The sequence below is a fragment of the Pipistrellus hanaki genome (assembly GCF_964339955.1).
Source record: "Pipistrellus hanaki genome assembly, chromosome: X".
In the NCBI taxonomy this organism is placed as follows: domain Eukaryota; kingdom Metazoa; phylum Chordata; class Mammalia; order Chiroptera; family Vespertilionidae; genus Pipistrellus; species Pipistrellus hanaki.
Genome location: NC_140524.1, coordinates 47,568,563 through 47,596,556, shown reverse-complemented (window position 1 = coordinate 47,596,556; position 27,994 = coordinate 47,568,563). Strand labels below are relative to the sequence as shown.

Below are 27,994 nucleotides of genomic sequence, written 5' to 3'. Positions count from 1 at the left end.
CCGCGGGATTGCCCTGACGGGAAGGAGACAGGGGCTCCAGACTGCTCTGAACGCCACCTCCAACTCCACTTCCAACTGAACTGAACCCCAATACCGGACTCATTGGGGGAGAGCATAGACAGTTTGGCAACAGGCGAAAATCGAGGGCACCTTTCTCTCAGAGGCCCTTGCAACAAGTACTGAAGGACCCTGAGTCTCAGGAGTCGCATAGGGCGGGGCTGACGGAAGCCAAGGCTGTAGGCTCTACCCTGAAACCCCGCCCCATCAGGAAAGCTGCCTGCGAAAATGCCTAAACCAAATAGATCACAAACGAAAGAAATGGAGGACAAAAAGCGACTGGATATAGAGTTCAAAACCACACTTATAAGGTTTTTCAAGAGTCTCCTAGAAAAGGCTGATAAAATAAATGAGACCTATGAGGATATGAAAGGGGATCAACAAGAAATGATAAGGGATCAACAAGAAATAAAGAATACATTGTCTAAAATAAAAAATATTTTACAGAGTCCTAAAAACAGAATAGAAGATCGCAAGAATCAAGTCAAAGATTTGGAACATAAAGAGCCAGAAGACACTCCTCTGCAGAAGCTAGAAGGCAAGAGAATCCAGAAAATTGAAAATGATGTAAGAAACCTCTGGGACAACTTCAAACGATCCAACATCAGAATTATGGGGGTCCCAGAAGATGAAAGAGAGCAAGATATCGAAAACATACTGAAAGAAATAGTGACAGAAAACTTCCCCCACCTGGGGAAAGAATTGGACTTACAAGTCCAGGAAGCACACAGAACTCCAAACAAAAGGAATCCAAAGAACCACACCGAGACAAATCATAATTAAGATTCCAAGAGCAAAAGACAAAGAGAGAATATTAAAAGCAGCAAGAGCTAAGCAGGTAGTTACCTATAAAGGAACACCTATACGATTGTCAGCTGATTTCTCAACAGAAACCATGCATGCCAGACGGGAATGGCAAGAAATATCCAAGGTGATGAATAGTAAGAACCTACAGCCAAAGATAATCTATCCAGCAAAGCTATCACTCAGAATCGAAGGTCAGATAAAGAGCTTCACTAATAAAAAAAAAAAGCTAAAGGAGTTCATCACCACCAAACCAGAATTATATGAATTGCTGAAGGGGGTTCTTTCAGAAGAGAAAGTAAATAAAGATAAAAATTATGAACAACAAATACGTAACTATCAACAAGTGAATCTAAAAACCAAGGAAACTAAAAAAAAAAATCTGAGGAACAATATTAACTGTTGAATATAATAGAATCAGAGGTATGGAAGGGGAGTGAACTGATGATTCTTGGGGAAAAGGGGAGAGGGAGATGTGGGAAGAGACTGAACATAAATTGTACACCTATGGATGTGGACAATGGGGGGTAGGGAAAGGACAGAGGGTGGGGTGAGAAGGGAGGGGAAAGGAACATTTGTAATAATATGAACAATAAAAATTTATTAAAAATAAATAAATAAATAAATAAATAAATAACTAAATAAATATTTTGGAATTTGTTGACAAAACATGTCCACCCTCTCTCTCCCCTTTGTGATGATAGGGACTTCAGCTATATTTTTCCTTTTAAAAATATTTTTTAAATTGTTTTTAAATTTTATTTTTTAGTTATAGTTGACATACAATATTGTATTAGTTTCAGGTGTACAACATAGTGAATAGACATTTATATACCTTTTGAAATGATCACCCTGATAAGTCTAGTACTCATCTGGCACCATATATAGTTATTACAATAGTATTATTGATTATATTAATTATTTTTATTTATTGAACAGTTTTATTGAGATCTAATTGACACATAATAAACTGCATATATTTAAAATGTACAATTTGGTAATTTTTGGTAGATGTTTATACTTATGAAACTCTCACCACAGTCAAGATACTGAATATATCCATTACCCCCAAAGGTTTCCTCAGGCTCTTTTGTAAATCCCCCACTCCCACCATCTCTAAGCAACAACTGAACTGCTTTCTGTCAATATAGATTAGTTTGCATTTTCTAGAGTTCTATATAAATGAAATTGTACAGTATTTACACTTATTTTAGTCTGGCTTCTTTTACTCAGCATAGTGATTTTGAGAACCACCCATATCATTGTGTGTATCAATACTTCATTCCTTTTTATTGTTGAGTAGAATTCCATAGTATGGATGTACCAAAATTTGAAATTGTTTTTTATTTATTGATTTTTTTTTTTAGAGAGAGTGAGTAAAGGAGAAAAGTATCAACTTGTTTCATTTATTTACGTACTCATTGGTTGATTCTTTTTTGAAATATATTTTTATTGATTTCAGAAAGGAAGGGAGAGGGAAAGAGAGATAGAAACATCAATGATGAGAGAATCGTTGATTGGGTGCCTCCTGCATGCCCCACACTGGGAATTAAGCCTGCATGCTGGGTATATGCCCTGACCAGAAATTGAACCATGACCTCCTTGTTCATAGGTCGACACTTACCCACTGAGCAACACCGGCTGGGCCCATTAGTTGATTCTTGTATGTGCCCTGACCAGGGATCGAACCTGCAACCTTGGTGTATGGGGATGATGCTCTAATCAACTGAGCTACCCAGCCAGGCCTAGATGTATGAGAATCTGTTTATAAGTTCACCTGCTGATGGATATTTGAGTTATTTTAAGGTTTTGGCTATGACTGAAAAAGATATCCTTTATATATCCATGTACAAGTCTTTGTATGACATATACTTTCTTTTCCCTTGGATGGAATTATTTGATCATATGGTAGATCTACCTTTTTTTAACTTCTTTAAAAAATTCCAATACTGTTTTTCCAAAGTACAATTTCAGATTCCCATGAGCCATATATGAGACTCCCAGTTTCTCCACATCCTCATCAGCACTTGGTCTTGTCAGTATTTTTATTTTATTTTAGTCATTCTAATAGTGTGCAGTGGTATTTCATTGCAGTTTTCATTTGCATTTTCATAAAGACTAATGATTTTAAACATATTTTCATGTGCCTGTTTGCCATCTGCATCTTTTAGGGAAGTATCTGTTCAAATCTTTTTCCTACTTTTTTATTAGAATTGTTTGTTTTCTTGTTATCAAATTTTGAGAGTTATTTATATATTCTGAATACAAGTCCTTTGTTGGATATGTTATTTGCAGTTATTTTCTCCCTGTCTATAGCTTGTCTTTTCAGTCTCTAAACAATGTGTTTCACAGAGCACAAGTTTGAATTTTGATGAAGTCCAATTTATCAATTTATTCTTTATGAATTGTGCTTGTGGTGTCCTGTGTAAAAAATCTTGGCCTACCCCAAGGTCACAAAGATTTTCTCCTATTTTTTTCTAGATGTTTTATCATTTTAGATTTTACATTTAGGTCTATGATTCATTTTGAGTTAACTTTTGTATGTGATACAAGGTACTAATCAAAGTTGGAGTTTATGGATATTTAAGTGTTTCAGCTCTATTTGTTGAAAATACTATCCTTTCTCCATTGAATTGCCTTTGCACTTTTGTAAAAAATCAATTGTCTGTATGTCTGTGGGGCTATTTCAGAACCCTCTTTTTTATTTCATTGATCTACTTATCTTTATGCCAATATCACACTCTTTTGGTTACTGTAGCTTTATAATAAGTTTTAAAATCAGGTAGTGTTTGTCTTTCAACTTTCTTCTTTTTCAAAGTTGTTTTGACCATTCTAGGCCCTTCACATTTCCATGTGAATTTTACAATTTGCTTGTCAATTTCTACCAAAAATGTGCCATGATTTTGATTGTGCTGAATCTATAGATAGATTTGGAGACTTGCCATCTTAATAATATTGAGTCTTCAAACCCATGAATATAGAATATTTTTACATTTATTTATATCTTCTTTAATTTTTCTCAGCAATGTTTTCAATGTACATGTTTTTTTCCACATATTTTGACAGATATATCCCTAGTTTTTTTCATATTTTTGATGCTTTAGTAAATGGTTTTGCATTTTAATTTGAATTCTGATTGTCACAAGAATGTAGAAATGTAATTCATTTTTTGTATATTAATATTATATCCTGTAACCCTGCTAACTTATTAGTTCTAGTAGTTGTTGTTTTTTTGTTTGTTTGTTTGTTTTTAGATTCCATTGGATTTTCTACATAGATGATCATTGATGAAGCATTCCTTTTCCTCTTTCTCCTATGCTATACCATGGCTCCTTAGTCCCTTCTTAGCTCATCCTGGTTCCACCTCACCACAACGGGCACCCGGTCTAACCAAGGCTGAATCATTGATAGCTGGGAATTGTCATACCTTTGGGAATTGTCATACCTTTGGGCAGTAGCTCTAGGGTAGCCCTTTTAGGATAGCATAGGGAAGGCTGACTCATCAGTGCTTTTGACCTTCAGACCCCAAACAACAGACTATCTGCCCCAACTCTGCAATCCATCTCTCACCCTGGGCTTCTGGGCCAGAGCCCTGTAGAGAGCTTCTCCCAATCTCTCTCTTCCTTTGTTCCCACCTGAGCTGGGGGGTGAGTATAGGCCCCTGAGAAAAGGCAGGGAGTATTTTGGAGCAGGAGAAAAGAAAGGGAGTCTAACTTTTGCAGCGACCTAGATGTTCTGCTCACTTATACCAGTGTGTACACACATCACTGAGAATAAAATTGTTCAAATCTGCTGAATGAATAATGTCTATGAGAGCCAAGCTTCCTCTGTTACCGCTTCCCCAAAGGAAGAATTTTCCTCTTCTCCTTGATCTAGAAAGTCTTTCTAACACTAGGATATTTTTCTGGGATGGGAGGGTGGGTGGGGAGGGAACATCTCCTTCAACTAATAGGTTTGAATACTCTCTCTCACAGAGTCGGAACGATGTTATCAGAGAACGCTTTGGAATGGACCCCAAGCCAGAGATGCTTTTGGGCCTTGCTGCCCTCCACATCTATATCACTGTCTCAGCCACTCGACCTAGTCAGAAGATTTCTCTCAAGAATGTGGAGTGAGTTGTGTGCTGGGGCCCTTTGGGATGGGACCCTTCTAAAACTATGTAGGGAAAAGGTGTAAAGTTTGAGCTGTGCTTTGATTTTCAGGAATGGAAGTCTGCAGTATGAGTGAGAATTGGAGTTCCCCACACCTAGATCATGATGTCCTTGAGCTACAGCTTCTACTAGAAAATTATAGCCAATGTTTTTCTCCTGCCCCCATCATCTTTCTCTTTTTCCCAGGCTTTATTCCTTCATCTCTGCCTCTCAGATTCAGTCAGTTTGTCTTACCTGCTTCCTTTCTCTGTCTCATTTTGTCTCTCTCATTAATTTCTTTTTAAAGAATAGTTTATTGATTTTTAGAGAGGAAAGGAGAAGGAGAGAGACATCGATGTCAGAGGGCAACATCAATTGGCTGCCTCCTACATGCCCCCTACCAGGGATCAAGCCTGCAACATGGATATGTACCCTTGACCAGGAATTGAACTAGCAACCTCCTGGTGCATGTGACAATGCCCAACCAACTGAGCCACACTGGCCAGGCTATCTCATTAATTTCTTACTTTTCTTTTGATTTTAGGAAGGAGTGGGGCCTGGAACCCTTTCTTCCCCCCTCCCTCCTACAGGGCATCAAAGAGAAGAACTTCCGGAAATCCCTTTCTCAGCAACTGAAGGCTCACCAAACATATCCTTCCAGTGGCACCAAGGTACCCAGAGTAGGCCATTGGACACCCTTCTCAGGCATTAGTGGCCATGGGGGCTCCTGTGCGGTTTCCCAGCAGGTCTGGTCTTCTGGGGATCCTCTCCACTGTTTTCAACTTGGGTACTATATTGTTTGGCTGGATATGGGGGACAATTGCAGAGGTGGGTTTTCCCCAAGCCTGATCTTCCCCTAGGGACAACTCAGTGGTCAGTCACTGAGAAAGCCCAGTGTCCTCAGATCAAAGAGGTCAATTTGCAGGAGGAGAAAATTCTCAGGTCATTTCACCTATTTAGTCAGTGCTGGTTAAGCATCTGCCATGTGGACAGCACTGGATCCTGAAGTAGCATATGGTTTCCATGAAAGTGACTTCTCTTTCCCTTATTCAATTTCTAACTCATTCAGTCCTGGGACAGGGAATTTTGGGAGATAAAAGCCAAGCCTGATGAGATAAGGCATAACCTGGATAATGGGTCACTGGGCAGCATGTTGAGGGCTCAGGTCACTGGTCAGCATTCCTGAACTCTCTTGGGTGCCCTTTGAGGAACTCCTACTCCATGCTCCCTCAGCCTTGTGGGCCCTTCTCTTTTTCTTCTTCTGTAGGCCCTTTTCAAGCTTCTGAAGCTCAGTCTGCTTGTGCCTAGGAGGCAGGAGTTGTGGTGACAGGCACTGAAATGCAGATGTAGACATATGACATAATCACCCCCATATATTCCACCCATTCCAGATTCCTTGCATTAACAACTAGCTTCTCTTTTAAGATGCAAATTTCCCCAGAGAGTTAAGCCATTCCTACCTTGCTGTGTATTTTTAATCAGACTGTTTTCTTCCCAGTGGAGAACATCAGTGCTCTCAGCCGTCTCCTCAGCAAACATTTTTGAGGCTCACCAGTGCTTGGGCTGGAGATACAAAGTTGAAAAGGGTCTGATTTCCACCCTCAAGTCAGGCACAGGCTAGTGAAGAAATACCACAGTCAGACACAGCACAGTGCAACAAGCATGGTTACTCTGGAAATATGCAGAAGAAACCCCAGCCCAACCTGAAGAAGGTAGAAAAGGCCAGGAATTGGTGCATTTGATGCCAAAGCTGGGTCTTGATGGACAGATAATAGTTTGTCTAAATGAGTTGGGGGAGGAAGACTTTCCAAGGCAGGGAGATCTGTCTATACAAAGCCCTTGGGATATGAGAGGGTGTGGCACATAGAAAGAAATGCATATGATTCAGCATAAGCCAGTACAGAGAGTTAAGGAACATCCTGGGAGGTGTGGAAGTGGGGACAAGAGAGGAGGGTAGAGAGATTGGCAGGAACCAATTCATGGAGGGTCTTGCATGCTATGGAAAGGGGTTATACTTTACCCTGTAGGCAGTAGGGAGCCATTGAGAGCTTTAGGCAGGCAACTGATGTGATTACTCTTATGTTTTAGGATGATCCCTATAAGCAGTGTGGAGGGGTTGAGGGAATGGAGTGTCAATACTGAAGGTAACCTGGATGCCACCCTGACACAGGTGGGGGACATCAAAGCAATGACCATGGGGCTACAGAAGAGGGGTGGGTAGACAGGAGGTAGAATGAGGATGATTTCATGACTGGTGGCCTTCTCAGGTAAGAGGATGAAGAAGGAGTCCAGTGTGACTCCCAGAGGATGCTGCCATCACTATTAGAGACCTTTATATGAGGAAATGCCAGAAGAAGAGAAGACTTGGGTCTTAGGTATACTCAGAATCAAAGGTATTAGGGGGACCCCCAGTTGGGGATGGCCAGTATCTAGTGGTTATATATGAGAGAGGTATAGATGAGGTGGGGTCTCACAGTTGGGGAAAGTTGTTGGAATTAACCCAAGAACAAAATGAGTAAGTTGGATTCCTAAGGAATGAGGACCAGGAGGAAAAGGAGTGTTTAGGAAGGGAGAGGGGATGCTAGAGTTAAGACCCCATCTGAATGGGAACCTTTCTGCAGTTTCTCTGAGGATTTCCTTACACTCCTGTAGGGTGTCTTGCTGACGTTCCTGTCCTAAGGTATTGACATTCCTTCCTGAGAATACAGGTTTGGTTCTGTGTATCTCAAGTTTCTCATGTTTCTGGGTGTTTTGTTTCTACAGGGCTCCACAATTCAGGCAAAGCTCCAGTATCTTCGAATTCTGAATGAACTTCCAACCTTCACTGGTGTTTTGTTCAACACTGTGGGCCTGGTCAGTGAGGGTAGCGGGACTGGATGGGAGGGAGCCCTCTGTGGGCACTGTCCTTGGGTGTAGGGCAGTAGAAACTTCATTAAAGCTTTAGAATTTCATTCTGTCTCAGAAAACATTTCTAAACTAGAGGCCCAGTGCATGAAAATTCATGCATTGGAGGGGGAGCATTCTTCAGCCCAGCCTGCCCCCTCTCACAGTCCAGGAGTCCTCAGAGGCAGGAGGTGACCTGGTGATCAGGAGAAGGCAATGCCCCATCATACCTCTGCTGCTACCACTGCTGGCAGCACAAGCCTCAGGCAGCCCTGGGCAGCTGAGCAGTCACCGTCTGAGGCTTACCTGTGCCTTGGGCCAGCCCTGGGCAGCTGAGGTACTGAGGGGACTGAGGGACTCCAGAGGCAGGCACACAGAGCCGGGCCAGCCCCCAGTCCCCTAACCCCCCGAGGCATCCAGGGGCTGCTGTGCACCTGCTGCCCCAATGGAGCTGAGGGGAGTGGGTGCCGCCATCTTTGAGGGCGGGGCAGGCAGTTAGCATATTCCCTCCTTATTGGCTGTGAACACCACCATCTGTGTGACAGCATGAGGGTCAATTAGCATATTCCCTCTTTATTAGCTAAGCTATTTTCCTTCCTCTTCCTCCTTTTCCCTCTCCTCTTCCATGGTGCTCTGATTCCTCCCCTAATAAAATGGTAAAGTAAGAGGCAATATTTGTTTTCAGTATCCCTCATTGACCCTTTTGTGTCCCCTTTCCTCAATTTCAGAAGTTGGCAAACTATTTCCATAGTAAATATTTCAGGCTTTGCAGTCAGGCTATGCACATATCACAGATACTCAGCTCTGCCATTATAGCATGAAAGCAGCCATAGACAATGTATAAACAAATGAGTATACCTGTGTTCCAGTATTTTTATTTATGGACACTGAAATTTGAATTGTACAATATATAATTTTCACATGTCTTAAAATGTGGTTCTTTTCAATTTTTCCAACCATTTAAAAATGTAAAAACCTTTTTTAGTTCATGGGCCATAGAAAAACTGATGGTGACCCATGCTGTTTCATTACTCTTCCTTATATACCTGAAGTTCCCCACTCAAGGCTTCCTGAATCAATATGCTTTCCCCTGCCTACCCAAGGCCTCCACTACAGCAACACCCTTCTCTGGAGGGGGGGGGGAGACTGATGGTCACCGAAGAATGTGCCCCAGGCTAGTTTGTGCTAGTAAGCTATGTAAAGGAAATTAAAACCATCTTGCTGTCTCCATGTGCTTGTCCTGCTCTGGGTAACACACTGTCATGCTTATGGGGCACACCAATGGAAAGCTGCTTATCAAAGTATCTACAGCAGAAGGAAAGGGTTAATTGGGGTGATGCTGATACCAGGGAATGGACCTGCAGAGGGCTCAGGCTTGATGGTGCCAAAAAGCCTGTCAGGAACATTTACATGAATTCAGTCCATCAGGCACAGAAGTAGCCATTTACATACTGGGATTTGAGAATCACTGAAAGCCCACTGCCCCTTCCCTCCACCTTAACCCCCACACTCCTGCCACTGCTAAAATTCTTATAGGCCATTCTTTTGGATTAAGACTGCTATAGTGCCTATTAAAGATCAAATATCTTCTTAGGGACACACACACACACACACACACACACACACACACACACACACACACCACTAAGCGTCCAATCAACCCATAACACCTTAGACCAGAGTTATTTCTTTGTCTTTTCAGGTTTTGGCAACCAATGAGAAGTGAAAGTTTGAGTTGCTATTGGTTGGAGTTGGGGATGGGGTGGGGGTGGAGTAGGATAGGTTAAAGACCAAACACAGGATGCTACCTACCTATTCGGGCAGAGTACCAGATGGATGCCTTAAGTGGCCTGCAGTGACAAATGGAAAGTGGGGCTTGATAGGAAGAGTGCAGAAAAAACTTCACCTACTTCATGATTTTGCTAGAGCCACCCTGCTGCTGCCCAACCAATTGCTGAGCCTAAGGTGCTCATTTGGACTGATGATCTAGCCCTGCCCTGAAAACAGGAGCATCCCAGACCATTTTCCCCTCAAGGTTATCCTCCCACCCTGGCACTGAGCCCCAAATGCTTCCAGACTTCCCAGCAGGACCGACCCAATGCGTGTTTTCTATTTCCTCCTCCTGTCTCCTCTCCCCACTGCCTCTTCCTTTATTTCTGTGAACGCTAACCACAACATTTGGGCACCAGGACGAGAAGCAATCAGCCACCACTCTCCTGGTGGGACCCCGGCATGGTATCAGCCATGTTATTGACCTCAAAACCAACCTTACCACTGTGCTGTCCGAGTTCAGCAAGATCAGCAAGATCCAGCTGTTCCGGGAGAACCAAGGCGTGGCCCGAGTGGAGACCAGCATCATGGATGCCAAGGTAAGTCTGGCTTTGGGGACTACTTCTCCCCAATAACAGGCTTTGGGAACACAGGCAGAAGTAATATTGATAAAGAGAATTTAAGCCTGTCAGGTAAAGTTCAGTTATTCAGAAGTGGCTCAGAACCTGAGCCCATTTGGGCTATCTTCTTTGCCCTTCTCAACCCTGTGGGACATACTATTTTTTTCTTATAAGAGAAAGCTTATATAGAAAGTAAAAAAGAAAGTCACAGAGGTAGAAGTGAGCTGTAGAAGAAATGGGCTCAGGAAACAAGGTATAGAGGCAAAAAAAAGGGGGGGGGGCTTGGAACTTAGGAGAAAGATAGAGGCAAGATGGAGGCAAGGACAATGTGCCTGGGGAAAGGTGCCGGTGTATTCCATAAAGAGAACCACTGGGACATGCTATTGTGACCATTAAGGTTAGCCAGTGCTAGAGAAAGCTAGGGAGTGTCCAATAAACCCATAAGAGGTCTTTTACAGAGGGCAGGGGAACTGGAAATTTTGGAGTTACCCCCAGGCCATCATTTCCCACTCTTGTGTCATAGCACACATAGGAAATTACATTCATGTGGAATATTAGGGTAAATGGAGCCCAGAGACTCTGGCCATCCTGGGCTCTGTTTAGTTGTCCCAAAGGCTGAAAGGATATGTGTACCCCCAGGTGGAGAGCCCTGCCATAGGCACACACACACTTGGAATCATGGAGGAGGGGATGTCTGAGTATGTAGACAGAACTAAGGAGCCCTGGGGAGACTGAGCAGGTAAAACCTGGTCCTTCTTTCACCTCCCTGAGTTCACCTCTTCCAGAACCTTAGAACTTTTCCCCTAGATGAGTTCATTCTGACCTCCAAGCAGCTGTTGCCTGTGCAAAATCAGGCAGCCTTGGTCAGTCACATCTTCCATGGCTCTCCCTGCCTGTCAGCTGGTGAAAGCTATTAAGAAAGAGGCAACTTTTTTTTCTTTAAGGATTTCCCAGGAGATTTTGTTAGCAGATTAAGAGGTGGAATGTTCGCTGTTTCAAAAACAGCAAATTTTTTTTTGTCTTTGTGAAACCCAGAAAGCTTTAATATGTTAATGTTTTTCACCTACAATTCACAGGAACATCATTGATTTAGGAACCTGCCTGAAGCTAATATTTATTTATTTTTAAAATATATTTTATTGATTTTTTTTTTTACAGAGAGGAAGAGAGAGAGATAGAGAGCTAGAAACTTCGATGAGAGAGAAACATCGACCAGCTGCCTCCTGAACACCCCCCACCTGTACATGCCCCTGACCGGAATCGAACCTGGGACCTTTCAGTCCGTAGACCGACGCTCTACCACTGAGCCAAACCGGTTTCGGCCTGAAGCTAGTATTTAATTGGCTTGTGGTCACTTCCTCAAGCAATGATTGCTGTTCCCCTCAGATGTTGTTGAGTAAAAAGCCAAAAGAGCAAATAGGGAAGGGGAAGGAGAGACAAGACAATGCAAGGGAGATGTGACTTCCTGAGAAATAAAAAGGGTTTAAAACAGAGAAACAGCTTTCCAACCGAATCTTCTTTGCTTTGCACGTGATTCTCAATATTGGCTGCACAATGTAATTTTCTTGAGAGCTTTATAAAAATACTGATGCCTGAGTAGTACTACCAGAGATTGTGATTTAATTGATTGAGGTAGAGCCTGAGCAGCAGGATTTATTTATTTTTCAGTTCCCTGGGTGATTCTGTAATATAGCCAGGTTTGAGAAACACTCACCTCTGAATCCAGAGCTCTGGAGGAACCAGGCCAAGCAGGGTTGGTGAGGTATTACCTGGTGTAAAGCACTAGTCTAATTTATAGGAGCTATTCAGCCACAATTGTGTGCATGAAGGCTGCTTTGGACAGGCTACATTTTGTAGGGGAGACCTAAATTCACAAAGACACATACCCTACTTTAATAGAGCTTTGGAATCAGACAGACCAGGTTCAGATCCCAGGTGCACCACTTCCCAGCTGTGTAGACTTGAAAAAGTATCTTGAACTCTCTGAGCACTGATTTCCTCAACTGCAAAATGGAGTGACTAACTAAAAAGACTGTCATTCAAGATTAAATGAGAAAATGTATGTAAAATGTCTTAGAACACTGCCTGACACATTATAAGTCCTCAACAAGTGAGACCTGGTATTTTTTTAAAAGCAAAATATCACTAAATAAAACTTAAAATCATATAATTTTGTAGACAAGAATAGCATGGAACAAAAGAACAGGAAGTGGTTAACAGAACTGACTTTCCACAAGAGAGTGTTTTAAGCTGGATCTTGAAGTGATAGGCATGGATTAGCAGAGAAAAGTGGGATATATTCACAGGCAGAGAGCAAGCACTGAAATAAGTAAGACGTGTGCAGGTCAATAAGCATAGCTATTTGGCTGGAGAGGAGACTAAAGAGAAAAGAGACTGAAGAGATTGGGGATGGGCAGAATAAACTGGTATAAGCTTTGAAAGCCAGTCTGGGAAATTTAGATTCAATGTGATAGAACAGTGGGAATCCACTGTAGGCCTGGATCAAAGAAGTGATAGAATGAAAGCTGATTTGTACTAGTTTGCCTGATGGATTGAAGTAAGGCTAATGTGAAACCAGGGAGGCAAGAAGTGGATTGTGATGCTGGTGCAAGATTGAAGTGATCAACACAGGGCCTGAGCTAGAAAGACAGCAGAGGTAATGAAAAAGAAAGGGTGAATGTGAAATATGTAGAATCGTTAAGAGTGTGCATGCATATCCCCACACACATTCCTGTCTTGCACACACAAAGCACACATTTTATTATACCTAACATTTATCACCTCCTGCAGGTAGACCAATTACACTGAAGAATGGCGCTATGCATGCACACAGAGTGTACACATCATGGGTAGGTGGAGAGGTGAAGGACTACATTAGGAGATAAATGGAAGGTCTTCTTGGTGAATGGAAGGGGCTAGGAGAAGGTTGCACTTTGCTGAGTAGGAAACAATGAATGGTTGGGTAGATGATGAGACCAACAGGTAGCAAATAGTTCAGGTATGTCCTACTTTAAGCAACAGATAAAATGTATATGAAAAACCAGAGGAGGTTTATGCACTTTACATTAAAATATTTCTACATTGTAAAAAGATTTATCATGTGCAGTAGGCAGAATAATAGCCATCCAAATATGTCCATGCCCTAATCAGATCCTGTGAATATGTTATGTTATATGGCAGAGAATAATTAATATTGCTGATGGAAGTAAGATTAATAATCAGCTTCCTTAAAAGAGGGATATTAACTTGAGTTACCCAGATGGGCCCAATGTAATCACAAAGGTCCTTAAAAGTGAAAGAGGGAGGCAGAATAGAAAGTCAGAGTGATGTGATGTGAGAAGGACTCAGTCCGATCTTGCTGGCCTTGAAGATGGAGGAAGGGGACATGAGCCAAGGAGTGGGGTAGCCTCTAGAATCTAGAAAAGGAAAGAAAACCTATTCTCGCCTAGAGCCTCCAGAAGGCAGAAGTGATATGGCCCTGCCTACCCTTTATTTTAGCCCAGTAAAACTCATGATCTCCATAACAGTATGAAAATATATGTGTAGCCTTTAAGCCACTAAATTTATGCTAGTTTCTACAGAGGCAACAGGAAATTAATATATTGTGAGATTCCTTCAAGTAAGAAGCTGTCATACACTGCACTAAAGATATGATTTGAGGCATTGGCTGGGTAGCTCAGTTATAGTGTCATCACGATGAGCCAAGGTTGGGGTTCCATCCCCTGTCAGGGTACATACAAGAATCAACCAATGAATGCATAAATAAGTGGAACAAGTCAATGCTGCTTTTTCTCTCTCTCTAAAAAAAAAGATATAATTTGATTGATAAATGTTATACTCACACCCAATTTTTGTTACATGAAACCAGATGCATATGTAATCAGAGATGTCTGCTGTGTGCATCACTAATTACAAGTCAGTGCCCTATGAAATGGACAGGATGGTATATATATACCTTTCTCAGATAAATTGGCAGAGGTAAGATCCATGATATAGTGGAGGAAGGAAAAAGGGAAGATTGAGGGAGAAAAAAAGATTCAGATTTCCATTTGACAGTCATTTACTAGTAGTATGAACTTGCATCACCATTTATTTATCCCTCTTTACCTTCTTCTAACTGCCCAAGGGAATATAGTTTTTTAAAGATTCCCAGTAATTCTGAACCACTACCTTAAAGCACTATTCTTACTTGTCCCCAGATTGGCTGGCTATGCCCAATTCACATTTCCCAGTGTTGTGGAGGCAAGAACCCAAACATACTGGTCCCCTGGGACTCAAGGACCATCATCTTGTACCCTTGCCTTTCTAGGCTCCTGAATTCCCACCCTTTTCCTATTTTCAGGGATGCTAGGATATTCTGAGGCTACCCCAGGATCAGCCCCCTCCCTAGTTGGTAATCCAAAATGCTGGGAAAGAGATAGGGCTGGAGAATGTAAAACTAATCTCCATTGTACCTTCTCTTATTTGATCATGCCTCCAACTCCATTCTCCTTTTTTCCTTCTCCATGTGAAGATGGCCTGGGCATACTTTTAATTACAGTTTTCACTCATCTTTCTTGCTCTTAGTGAAGTACATTTGAGGTAGTATGCAAATGTCTTTCTTCAAGAGACAGGAGTCTGGGATTGAGATAGCACTGGGCCATTCCCATGCCCCATTACCACAGAAACACACAAGGGGAGAAAAGAAACCATTAAAGGAATGCCCATGGGATCTCTTGTGACCCAATGTGTTTCCTATTCTTGTGTTGGAGCTTTATTGCTCTAGTGCTTTCTGTAGTGACAAGCAGTATATTAAACATCATGATCATTCAAATCCTATTTTTTTTAAAAAACACACTTGTTTTTGAAGGTTTCTAAGAAAACATATCCAACCTGTTTGTTTGCCTTTGATTTGATTTTTAACTCTGCTGGCAAAAGTGCATCTGTGTTCCTTTTACAAGCTACATTTGGCTTGTGCTGGGGTCCACTTGGCTGTGCAAGGATGCAGAGGAGAGGTTCCTGATGTGCTTGGTTCTCTCTGTGCACATGATTTTGCTTGTGTGCTGCTTTATTACTGACATTGGGCTACATTTGGATTAAGAAATAAGAGAGAGAACTGAAGTCAGTTAAATTAATCAGCCAGTTAGGCACTTGGCCTCCCATCTGTCTGTTAGCTAGCTGACCAGCCAGCCAGGCAGTTTAACTAGTCAGGATGTCAGGATATTGGGGTTTTAGGCATTCTTCCTGTCATGCAGCCACGCTTGTCAGCCAGGGCATCAGTAGGTCAGGCTTCCCTGAAGCCAGCAGTCCATCAGTTTTTCTATCAGCCAGCCAGCCAGCCAGCCTGTACTTTGGTCAAATGATCCCTTATTCTATTTTTCAGCCAATGCCATTTCCTCAAAGAAACTCTCTCCATCTTCTGCCACCAAAATAGTCACATGTGTGCATATTTGTACCCACACATGGATCCATGGCATTCTATCTTCTGATGACTCTATGTACTTTCCCTTTATAGTGCTTATCATACCTTGCAATCATATTCATTTCTGTGATTATTTGGTTTATGTCTTATTTTCTGCTAAATTGTAAGTGTCATGAGGTCAGGAACTGTGTTGGCCCTATTCTGGGATGAGTGGCTGCATCTTGCAGTAGGCCCTGCTATCTATGAGCCATTTAACCAGTGTGTAGCAGCTTGCTGTGTGGACAGAGTAGGGTATAGGAGCATCTCAGCCAGAGGGGCCAGCAGAGGTTAAATTATGAAGGCCTGCAAAAACATGACAACTCTGGCAAATTGTAAATGATGTGTCATTGCTGGAGCATAAGACAAGGGGCTCTAATAGGAAGAGGGCACAGGCAGAGTTAGTGGGAGATATGCTTGAAGCTGTAAGTTTGATCTAGATCCTGAAAGGCTGCATGTGACAATGGAAGGCAATGGGTTTTATGTGATGAGGTATTTAAAATTTTAAGCGACAAGGAGAGTCATATTTTAGAATATGACTTCAGTAGCAATATGGAGGTGAAGTCGAGTGAAGTGAGTAGAGACTGAAGGCAGGGAGTTCAATCAGAAGACTATTGGAAGCAGAAGGAAGATGGCTGCTGACAGGAAGGCAGACTGCAAGATAGTGCGTGAGTGAGAGAACAAAGGGAGAGTGTATGGTCACACAGGGAGTGTTTGTTCGTGAGTTGAGGGACAGCTATATTCCAGGGGACTGTGGGGGATTGCCAGACAGGGTCCATTGACCAGGCAGCCTCCACTGCTGCTGGGATCACTCCCAGAGCGACCGGCTCTGACACAGAGACTGCACCATCTTGAAGAGTGAATGTTGTTGGAAGCCTGAAAATCCCAGGAATATACAACAGTGGCACCCAGTAAACAGCTGCAAACCTTGGAAAACTGGTCCCGAAGTGGCGCAAGCACTCGAATTTAGAGGGGCTCTGCGCCTTCTCACAGAAAGGTCAGATTTCACCTGGGATATGGTGAGGTCTGTGGTCCAAGCAGGAGAGAAAAATGCACATGGTGGGAGCTGGAGGATCCGGGGAAGTCTAAGCCCAGAAAAATCTGTGGCTGCTGGGGCTGGCATGATTCGTGAATGTAGAAGGGGATCCACAGGGCTGCTAACAGAAGGGAACTCTAAAACACAACCCATAGCTGAACTGGACGCAAAAGGCCAGCCTAAAAATTTTAACAGTGTGCTGGATACTTATACCCAAGGGGAAAAAAGACTGCACAGATTTGTGCCACAGGGCCAGAGTTCATGCACTTACTCTGATTCTTTTGTCTCTCTCTCTCTCTCTCTCTCTCTCTCTCTCTCTCTCTCTCTCTCTCTCTCTCTCTCTCTCTCTCTTTCTCTTTAAATACTTGCTTTTGATTACTAAGCCAAATACATAGGATCACCCATTTGGGAACACTCTAAGAGATTGCAGGGGAAAGTTGTTTTTGTGGAACCTGGGGATCAGAGCGAGGAATAACAATCAAAGAACCAGCTCTGGGGCAGCCAATTCCTCCAAACTGGTATTAAGTGCCACAGGGAAAACAAAATCTAAACACTAGCTAGAGAGGACCTATAGACCCAGAGGTCAACCCAGAAACACTGCCACCCAGGGGTTGAATCACAAATTGACTCTTGTGTAAACATAAATAAAAGAGTATAAGAAACAAAGAAGTACTGCCTGCTTGAAAATCAGGACTGTGGCCTACAACACTGAGGAACAGTGGAACACAGGGAACTTCAATACTATCCTGACTAGGAAACAGGCATGCCAAACAGAACAGTAGAGGAAGTGAATGACCTTCACTACTGAACATTTTTATTTTTTCATCTATTATTTAAGAAACTAATTTTTTCTTTTCCTCATTTGAATTTAACTTTTTAATTATTACATTTTTATTTTCAATCAGTATTACTACTACTATTTTACCTTTTTTTTAAGTGTCATTTTATTTTCTCTATTTTTTGGGGGGGATAAGTATTCTACATTCTATTTTCATCTTTCCTTTAATATCATTTTACTCTATCTCAATTTTACCTTTATGCCAACACTCTCTTCCTCACTTTTCCCATTTTCTTGTCCTGTTTCTCTTACCCTATTCCTGCATTACATTTTCCCTATTCCTTCTTTTTACCCCATTAAAATTTCACCCTACTTATATATCTAATTTCCAATTCCCTGATCTAAGTCCATACATACCTCTATCTTCTCTTTCTTCACTATCCAATTTTTTTCTCTCTGTCCTTTTGTTGTTGTTTGCTTGATTATTGATTATATTTTTATGCTTGTTTGTGAGATTGTTTTGCTTTACCTTTTTATTTTTGTTTTGTTTTGTTTCTTTCTTCTGTTTTCCCTCACCTCGCTTGATATTAGTTGTTGTTTGAAGTTTTGCATTCACCACTAATCCCAACAAATGTTGCTGGCATTTGTTGGGATTAGTGGCTGTTATATTGGAGTTTTCTCCCCATATGAATAGTTCTTTCCCTTCTTGTTTTTTATTCCCTTTCTTTCTCTCTTACTTTTTTTCCTCTTCGCAATTTCATTTTTGCACTCATTTTTTTCTTTTTTCTCTTCTTCTTTCTTTCTTATCCCTTAATTCTCTTTTCTCTGGTAGCCACCTTTATTTGGGGTTATTAGTATCATGAATACATTTTTGTTCAGTGCCTGTGAGTTGTGCCTTGTTGTGCTGTATTTTGTGCCTTTAAATCAATGTAGGAGAGATAGAACTATATAACAGACACCCAGAGAAGAGAAATAATGGGGAGACAAAGAAACAGCCTACATATGAAAGAAAAGCAAGCATCACCAAGAAAGGAAGTAAACGAAATGGATGCAAGCAAACTATCACAGAAAGAATTCAGAGAAGTGATCATAGGTGGATGAAAGAATGTAAGACAAATGTAACTATATGTGTAAGAACCAAGAGGAAATTAAGAAGAACAAAGAAGAAATGAAAAATGACATTGTTGCTATAAAAAACTCAATAGAAAGCATCAACATTAGAGTAGAAGAAGCAGAGGACCACATAAGTGAGCAAGAAGACAAGGTAGGAAAAAATACCCAAGCAGAGGAGCTTCTAGAAAAAAAAAATTAAAAAGCAGGAGGAGAGCCTAAGAGAACTTTTGGACAACACGAAACAAAATAACATCAACATAATTGGGGTGCCAGAAGGAGAGGAAACTGATCAAGGAACAGAAAACCTGTTTGAAGAAATAATGACAGAAAACTTCCCTTATAATAGGGAAGAAAAACCCCACACAAGTCCAAGAAGTTCACAGAGTCCCAAACAAAATGAACCCCAAAAGACCAATGCCAAGGCACATTATAATTAAACTGGCAAACACCAATGGCAAAGTAAGAATCTTAAAAGCAGCCAGAGATAGACAGAAAGTTACATACAAAGAAATCCCAATCAGACTAGCACCTGATTTCTCAACAGAAACTCATCAGGCCAGAAGGGAATGGAATGAAATATAAAAAGTCATATAAAGGAAGGGTCTGAATCTAAGAATACTGTACCCAGCAAGGCTATCAATCAAAAGATGAAATCAGGAACTTCACAGACAAAAAAGGACGAAGGGAGTTTATTACCACCAAACCAGCAATGCAAGAAATGCTAAAGGGTCTGCTGTAAAACCAAGAAATAGGAAGTAAAGAAGGAACACAGGGGTAAAGAATAAAAACGGTGACAAATAAGTACCTATCAATAATAACTTTAAATGTAAATGGATTAAATGCCCCAGTCAAAAGACATAGAGTAACTGAGTAGATAAGAAAACATGACATATATATCTTCTGTCTACAAGACACCCACCTCAGAAAAAAAGATGCACACAGACGGAGGGTGAAAGGATGGAAAAAGGTTTTTCAGGCAAATGTAAATGAAAAAAAAAAAAAGCTGGGGTAGCAATACTTCTATCTGAAAAATTAGGTCTCAAAGTGAAGGATGTAAAAAGAGATAATGAAGGCCACTTCATAATACTAAAGGGAACAATCCAACAAGAAGAAATAACTCTAGTAAACATATATGCACCCAACATAGGAGCACCCAAATACATAAAAAATACATCTGGAGGATATCAAGGGAGAGATTTACAGCAATACAATCATATTAGGGGATTTTAATACCCCACTATTACCATTGGAAAAGTCCTCTAAACAAAAAATCAGCAAAGAAACATCAATCCTAAATGACTCACTAGGTCAGATGGAATTAACTGACATCTTCAGAATATTTCACTCCAAAGCCACAGAATATACATTCTTCTCAAGTGCACATGGGTGATTTTCAAAAATAGACTATATGTTGAGTCATAGGTAAAGTCTCCCCAAATTCAAGAAGAAAGAAATCATATCAAGCATCTTTTCAGATCAAAGTGGCATAAAACTGGAAATCAACTACAATCAAAACAATACAAAGAAATCAAACACATGGAGACTAAATAGCATGCTATTAAACAATAACTGGGTAACCAGAGGGATCAAGGAAGAAATAAAAAACATCCTGGCAACAAATGACAATGAAAACACAACAATCCAAACTCTATGGGACACAGCAAAAGCAAGTCTTGAAAGGGAAGTTCATAGCTCCACAAGCTTACTGCAAAAAAAAAAAGAAAAGAAAAAGAAAGAAAAGAAACAATGGTATTAAATTACCTAACCCTACAACTCAAATAGTTAGAAAGAGATCAACAAGAAAAGCCCAGTGTAAGTAGAAGGAAGGAAATAATAAAGATTAGAGTGGAGATAAATGACATAGAGACAAAAAGATCAACAAAACCAAGAGCTAGTTTTTTTAAAGGATAAACAAGATCGTACTCGCTTTGGCAGCACATATAGTAAAGGATAAACAAGATTGATGAACCTCTAGCCAGGCTCACTAAGAAGCAGAGGGAGAGGACACAAATAAAATCAGAAATGAAAGCAGAATAATAACAACAAACCCCAGAGAAATAAAAAGGATTGTTAAAAAATACTATGAACAACTCTATTCCAACAAACTGGAAATGGACATATCCCTAGAAAAATGTAACCTTCCAAAGCTCAATCAGGAAGAATCTAAACATCTCAATAGGCCAATAACTATGGAAGAAATTGAAGCAGTCATTAAAAAGCTTCCGGCAAATAAAAGCCCAGGCCTGATGGCTTCACAGGGGAGTTTTACCAAACATTCAAGGAAGAAGTAAAACTTCTTCTCCTCAGACTCTTCAAAAAAATTCAAGAGGAAGGAACACTTCCAAGCTCATTCTATAAAGCTAGCATCACCCCAATACCAAAACCAGGTAAGGACAACACAATGACAGTGAATACAGGCCAGTACCCCTCATTAACACATATGCCAAAGTCCTCAACAAAATTCTAGCAAACCGTATCCAGCAGTACATCAGAAAGATCATACACCACGACCAAGTAGGATTTATCCCAGGAAGCAAGGATGGTACAATATCCACAAATCAATAAACGTGATACATCACATAAACAAATTGAGAGATAAAAACCACATAGTCATATCAATTGATGCAGAAAAAGCATTTGATAAAATCCCAACACCCATTTTTGATAAAAACTCTCAGCAAAGTGGGACTAGAAGGCTCAATACCTCAACATAATAAAAGCTATATATGATAAACCTATAACTAACATCATACTCAATGGGCAAAAACTAAAACCATTCCCCATAGGAACAGGAACAAGACAGGGATACCCACTCTCACCACTCCTGTTTGACATAATACTGGAAGTATTAGCCATTGCAAATAGATAAGAAGAAGAAATAAAGGCATCCAAATTAGAAAAGAAGTAAAACTGTCCTTATTTGCAGATGACATGTTATTGTATAAAATAAAATAAAAACAACTCTAAAGACTCCATCAAGAAACTATTAGACTTAATAAATGAATTCGGCAATGTAGCAGGATACAAAATTAACAACAAGAAATCTATGGCATTTCTATACACCAATAGTGAACTTACAGAAAGAGAAAATAAAAAAGCAATCCCATTTACCATCACACACACAAAAAAATTAAGATACCTAGGAATAAACTTAACTAAGGGAGTAAAAGACCGATACTTGGAAAACTACAGAACACTGAAAAAAGAGAAAGAGGAAGACATAAATAGATTGAAGAACATACTGTGTTCATGGATTGGTAGAATCAACATCATCAAAATGTCCATATTGCCCAAAGCAATCTATAGATTCAATGCACTCCCCATTAAAATGCCAACAGCATATTTCACAGACCTAGAAAGAACTTTCCAAAAATTCATCTGGAATAAAAATACCCCAAATAGCCACAGCAATTTTGAGAAAGAAGAAAAAAGTTGGTGGGATCTCAATACCAGATTTCAAGTACATTATAAAGCCCCTGTTCTCAAAACAGCCTGGCACTGGCACAAGAAGAAAATATAGACCAATGGAATAGAATAGAGAACCCAGATATCAACCCAAACCACTATGCTCAATTAATATTTGATAAAAGAGGCATGAATATACAATGGAGTCAAGACAGTCTCTTCAATAAATGGTGTGGGGAAAATTGGACAGATACATGCAAAAAAAAAAAATGAAACTAGACCATAAAAGAAAGAAAGGAAGAAAGAAAGAAAGAAAGAGAAAGAAAACTAGACCATCAACTTATACCATACACAAAAATAAACTCAAAATGGATAAAGGACTTAAACGTAAGACAGGAAACCATAAAAATACTAGAGGAATCCACAGGCAATGAAACCTCAGATATATGCCAAAACAATTTCTTCACCGATACCGCTCCTAGGGCAATGGAAACTAAGGAGAAAGTAAATAAATGGGACTACATCAAAATAAAAAGCTTTTTCACAGCAAAAGAAACCAACAAAAGAAAGCCCACTGTATGGGGGAACACATTTGCAAATTTTATCACTGATAAAGGCTTAATCTCCAACATTTACAGGGAACTCATAAAACATAATAAAAGAAAGATACATGATCCAATAAAAAAGTGGGTAACCGACCTAAATAGGTACTTTTTGAAAGAAGATAGAAGGAAGGCCAAGAGACATAGGAAAACATGCTCAAAGTCACTAATTATCTGAGAGATGCAAATCAGAACGATAATGTGGTACCATCTCACATCTGTCAGAATGGCAATCGTCAACAAATCAACAAAATGACAAGTGCTGGAAAGGATGTGGAGAAAAAGGAACCCTCGTGCATTGCTGGTGGGAATGCAGACTGGTGCAGCCACTGTGGAGAACAGTATGGAGTTTCCTCAAAAAACTAAATATGGAACGTCCATTTGACCCAGTAATACCACTTCTAGGAATATATCCCAAGAAACTAGAAAGACCAATCAGAAAGGATATATGCACTCCTATGTTCATAACAGCACAATTCACAATAGCTAAGATTTGGAAACAGCCTAAATGCCCATCAGCAGATGAGTGGATTAGAAAACTATGCTACATCTACAAAAATGGAATACTATGCTGCTATTAAAAAGGAATTCTTACCATTTGCAGCAGCATTGGTGGAACTGGAGAGGACTATGCTAAGTGAAATAAACCAGTCAATGAAAGAAAAATGCCACATGATCTCACTCATTTATGGAAAATAAAAAACATTATAACTGATGAACAAAAAGATAAATACAGAGGCAGTGAAGCATTGAACAGACTCAAATTACAATGGGAAGGCTGGAGTGTATTGGGAAGTGGGGGAAATAAATCAACCAAAGGACTTGTATGCATGTATATAAGCACAACCAATGGACACAAGACACTGGGGGGTGAGATGAGGGCATTTGATGGGGTGGGGAGGATGGAGGAAGTTCAATGGGGCGGGGGGAGAAGATATATACTACTATTGTAATACTTTAAACAATAAATTTAAAAAAAAAAAAAAAAGAACGAAATGAGAGCAATAAAATGTCTCATACCCATTGCCCCCAAAAAGTTTTAATCTTTCTTTCTTAAACCAAGCAATCTACTGAGGTTTGGATACTAAGTCATGTGGCTGAATAGCTAGCTATATTACAATGACTCTCTAAATTATGTTGACAATATTAATGATCAGATTTAGTATTTCAACAACAATCTTTAGTTTACCCTGTAAATATTAGTGGAAGAGATTTCAAAAGTTTAAAATTTCTCCTTTTTTATTAAGCTTAGAATTATATTTTTAAAGAGTATCCCCTTTGGCTTATTTGCATATACAGAGGGATTATGAGATGTCTCAGTAACTTCATTAGACTTTATGAGGATTAAATTACTTATAAAATATTGCTTCTTATATAACTTAATTTAATCCTCTTAATCCTTTCAGCTCTTAATGCCTAGTCTGGGGATCCTCAAAAGTCAAGGCAACCCACAACCCAATGGCCCCTCTTCAGCCAGTGCAGTTTTCAGTGCTCTTAATTTGGAAGCCACTACCCTGTCCTAGGTACAATGTTCTCATGGCTGATATCCATCTGACCCAAACTTATTTTCAAACCACACTTTCTTTTTTTATCATTTTTTTTATTAAACACACTCTTTTTTAATTACAGTACAGATATTGCAAAGGTTTATTGAAAATGTGCTGATTTATTTTCATATTATTTCATATTGTTGGTGTATCATTGCCAGGTCTCTGATGTAGTCAACTAGCTTATCCCAGGATTAATTTGATTGATTTAAGGTCAGGAATGGAGGCAACAGAGTATGCTAGTATTTCCCAAAGTCTGTTAAAAACAAACAAACCCTAAGAACACCTTAAGATGGTTTATGAAAATAGATATTTTTCAAGAGAAGGTGTTTATTTTTGTTGTTGCTGCTGTTGTTAATCCCCAGGGTAGTTTTTCCACTTATATTTTAGAGAGAGTGGAAGGAAGGGAGAGAGAAAGAAGCATCCATGTGAGAGACACACGTTGATTGGTTGCTTTCCACACTTGCCAGGACCAATATGGCAGGGTTTCAAACCTGCAACCCAGGCACATGTTCTTGACCCAGAATCAAACCTGCGACCCTTCAGTGTGCGAGCCAATGTTCTAACCATTAAGAAATACTGGCCAGGGCAAAAAATAGATTTTTTTAATAAAACATTTTAGAAAGGTTGGAATACTGAAGTCTCACTCTTGAAGTTGGAACTGCACATTAATATATTAAAGGATCTGATAATTTCCATAAGTACAATTATCTATATAGTGTTTAACCCATGGTTTCACTCATGTATTTGATCAAGGGATTATTTTAAAGAGCACCAATTAACATTTTGAGAACACTTTGAGAAACCAAGGGAAAAGGGGAGAACATGAAGATCTGAGCAGGGCTCCAGACCAGAAAGACCTTGACCTGGAAGGCAGAGTGAGGACTTGATTGCACGGAATGTCCATGTCCAGGAGCTGTTCTATGTGTTGTAGATGGTTATAGAGATGAGCTGTGCATTCAAGGAACTTCTTATGAAGTATGTTCCCCAATCCTAGGTTCACCCCAGCTTTCAGCTGGCCTTAACATCTTCTGAGCCCTGACAACACCAATAAAAGCCACATGACAGTCACATGATGTTTAATAATTTCAGTCTTCTTCAGTAAAGGTGGTTCATTAAATGTGTAAATAAGGTTGATTTAGTTTTGATACCTGGGTAAGAGTTTACTATAAATTAACTCTCAAATCAGAAGAAATCATTTGTCAGGACATATGCTTCAATTTTTGATCCAGAAACTATAGTTCCCATAATCATGCAAATTATATTTTCTATACTATCATTCTCCAGGAATTGAACCTATTTTATTCCTTCCCATGTCCTCATGTTTCTTCCTGTCTCTCCCCCAGCCTCTGGTGCTGTTGATGGAGTGGCCTGAAGCCACCAATTTTGCCTGCCTGATTGCAGGGTACTGCCGCCTCCTGATGGATTCCAGGAAGATGGTTTTCTCCAGGCCCACCAACCAGCCTCTTCCACCTCCAATGATCAAGGCAGGTAGGGCTCAACCTCAATTTTTGTTTTAGTTGAAGTCCTTTGAACCCTGGAAACATGGGGAGAGGAGCTCCACTGTCTTAGAGTTCACTCCATTCTGCCAGCACCTGACTTGCCAGGAGCTGATTCTGTACCACTGTGTCCCATTTGGCATAAGCCAGTTGGAAAGACAGCTGGCTTTCTGATGGGCTTGTCCCACAAAGGATGCCTGTAACAACACATTGTGATTGAGTCTGAATGATAGTAAGATAAAAATAGCAAACAAGCAATAAATAGAGAACCAATTAAGGAATCTCATTGAATCTAAGGCAAAACTTTAGAGGTACATTGATCAAGGAGAGATGCATGGGTGTTCTAACTTTTTAAAAGTAGAAGCTGAAAATAAATATAAAATTTTCTTTTGTTCATAAGGTGGTTGATAGCTGCCTGAAGTAAGAGGCCACAGAAGGTTGGGGTAGGAAAGAGTGTGAAAGCACAGAATATATATAGCCAGCAGGGATATTAGACATTGTAGGGATTGACCACTAAGAACAAAGTCAAGTGCAACTCTCAAACAGATGATGGCATAATCAGGGCATTTGGGGGAAAATCAGCCCAATCCAGATACTGCCACCCCAAACCAAAATGGGAGGAGACCAAAGAACAGTCACACCACATATTAGACCCAAGACTCACATACACCCAATGAGTGCTCTCCCCACCCCAGCACCCAAACATCACAAGTAGAAGATGAGACTTACTACACAGTAGTTGCCCTCCTCACATGCTGAAGACACTTCACTCTACTTGTCTTGCTGCTAAACTATTTATCTTCAAGGATGTCTTGCCTTGCAACATGGTCATATCTGATCTATATTGAGGAGTTTGAGAATATAAGCACGTACCTAATGGATGACCCAGCACTCAGTGGACTGTGTATCCACATAAACCATCTCACCTCATTTTTTTCAAAATGAACATCACAGCAAACACATGTTTATATCTCATAACATTGCCCATAGGAATTAGAAGACAATCCACCAAACACAGATTTGGGGAAAGATAGGGGGCTTCAAGGCATATGATGTAGGCCACATAAATAAGCAAAAGAACTAACTTGGAATATTAAGAACCTGGGGATCCACATTGCCATATGTCTCAAGGCGGATTGCTCAAAGTGGGTGGCCATATATACTATAAAACCTCTGATGGCTAAATTATGGCAAAGCCAGTACTGTATTAGCATTATTACTGTCACCTGTGACCTTCCTCTCTATCATCACACCTAAGTAAATTATACTCCTTACTGAGCAGGATAGAGAGGGACAAAGGGAAAAGGCAAGACAGAAGGAAGAGCCTGGAGCTTAGCTGAGGACCAGATGTGCAAGTGAGGGTTGTTTGGGGGTTCATTTTAAGAAGGCTCCTGGGTGGTTCTGTAGTGTCACCCTGCCTTCCAAAGGGTTTTGGTCAGCCTACTAGAACCCTAGCCAATTCCTTCATTAAGTATTCCCCTTACTATGGGAATAGTGGCACCATGTTGAATCATGTTGCTTTTCCAAAGGCAAATAAATTTCATTGGATTCTCTTCTAGCCCAGAAGGGAGGCTTATCTAAATGCTATACATGACTTTAGAGCCTTTCCCTGATTCCTGAGAACCCTCAGTGTTGGGCCTACAGAGTTAAGGGGATTCAGGCTGCCTCTAGCACAGGGCCTTCTGTCCATGCAGGAGCCAGATGGACCACTGTGGTGTCCCCACTGTTTGTAGCACTTGACTTCTCCAGGAGCTTGGGCCAATGCCTAGGCCCAGTAATTGGCCTTTGGGTTGTTAGTTGCTGGGTTGACAGTAGCCACACAGGGTTCAAGATAAGTGTGACAGAATGAGTCTCATGAGTCAGCCTGTCAGGGGTTGGTATGCACATCTTATCCCATGGTTCCAAGGACAGGAAAGGGCAACAGCAAGCAGCACACTGAGGAGAACTCCACCCAGGTTACAGTGAGGAGCCATCAGTTCCTAATACAAAGTTAAGATTGCTTCCTCCATCAGACCCCACTTGCAACCCAGAACAAAAGCCCCGGTGTGGTTTAGTAAAGACCTATAGGGAACAGTCATCCTTCCAACCTCAGACAATAGAACACCAGTCTAGTCAGAGCCTGGTTTCCTTAGCAGGGTCTATAGTGTTGTCCCATAGCAGCTACTGGCTCCCAGCTAACCCATCTCAATGCTCAGCCTACTGGGCTTAAAGGATCAATGCTGGTAAACCACCAACTGGGAAAGACAAAGCATCACCTCTTCTCTCAGACACAGAAAAAAAAAGGAAAATGGGAAAGTGGAAGGCTTTACCTGT

At 40.6% G+C, this 27,994-nt stretch overlaps 1 protein-coding gene across 7 annotated transcripts in view; it reads left to right on the top strand.

Moving 5' to 3' along the window:
• Positions 1–27,994, top strand: part of FRMPD3 (FERM and PDZ domain containing 3) — a 172,252-nt gene that overhangs the window by 113,816 nt on the left and 30,442 nt on the right. For all 7 annotated transcript variants that reach the window (XM_084870427.1, XM_084870428.1, XM_084870426.1 and 4 more), the window contains 5 exons: positions 4,836–4,972; positions 5,536–5,662; positions 7,755–7,844; positions 10,064–10,243; positions 25,529–25,673. In XM_084870427.1, the coding sequence (XP_084726553.1) occupies positions 4,836–4,972; positions 5,536–5,662; positions 7,755–7,844; positions 10,064–10,243; positions 25,529–25,673 (679 nt within the window). The remainder of the gene's footprint in view (positions 1–4,835; positions 4,973–5,535; positions 5,663–7,754; positions 7,845–10,063; positions 10,244–25,528; positions 25,674–27,994) is intronic.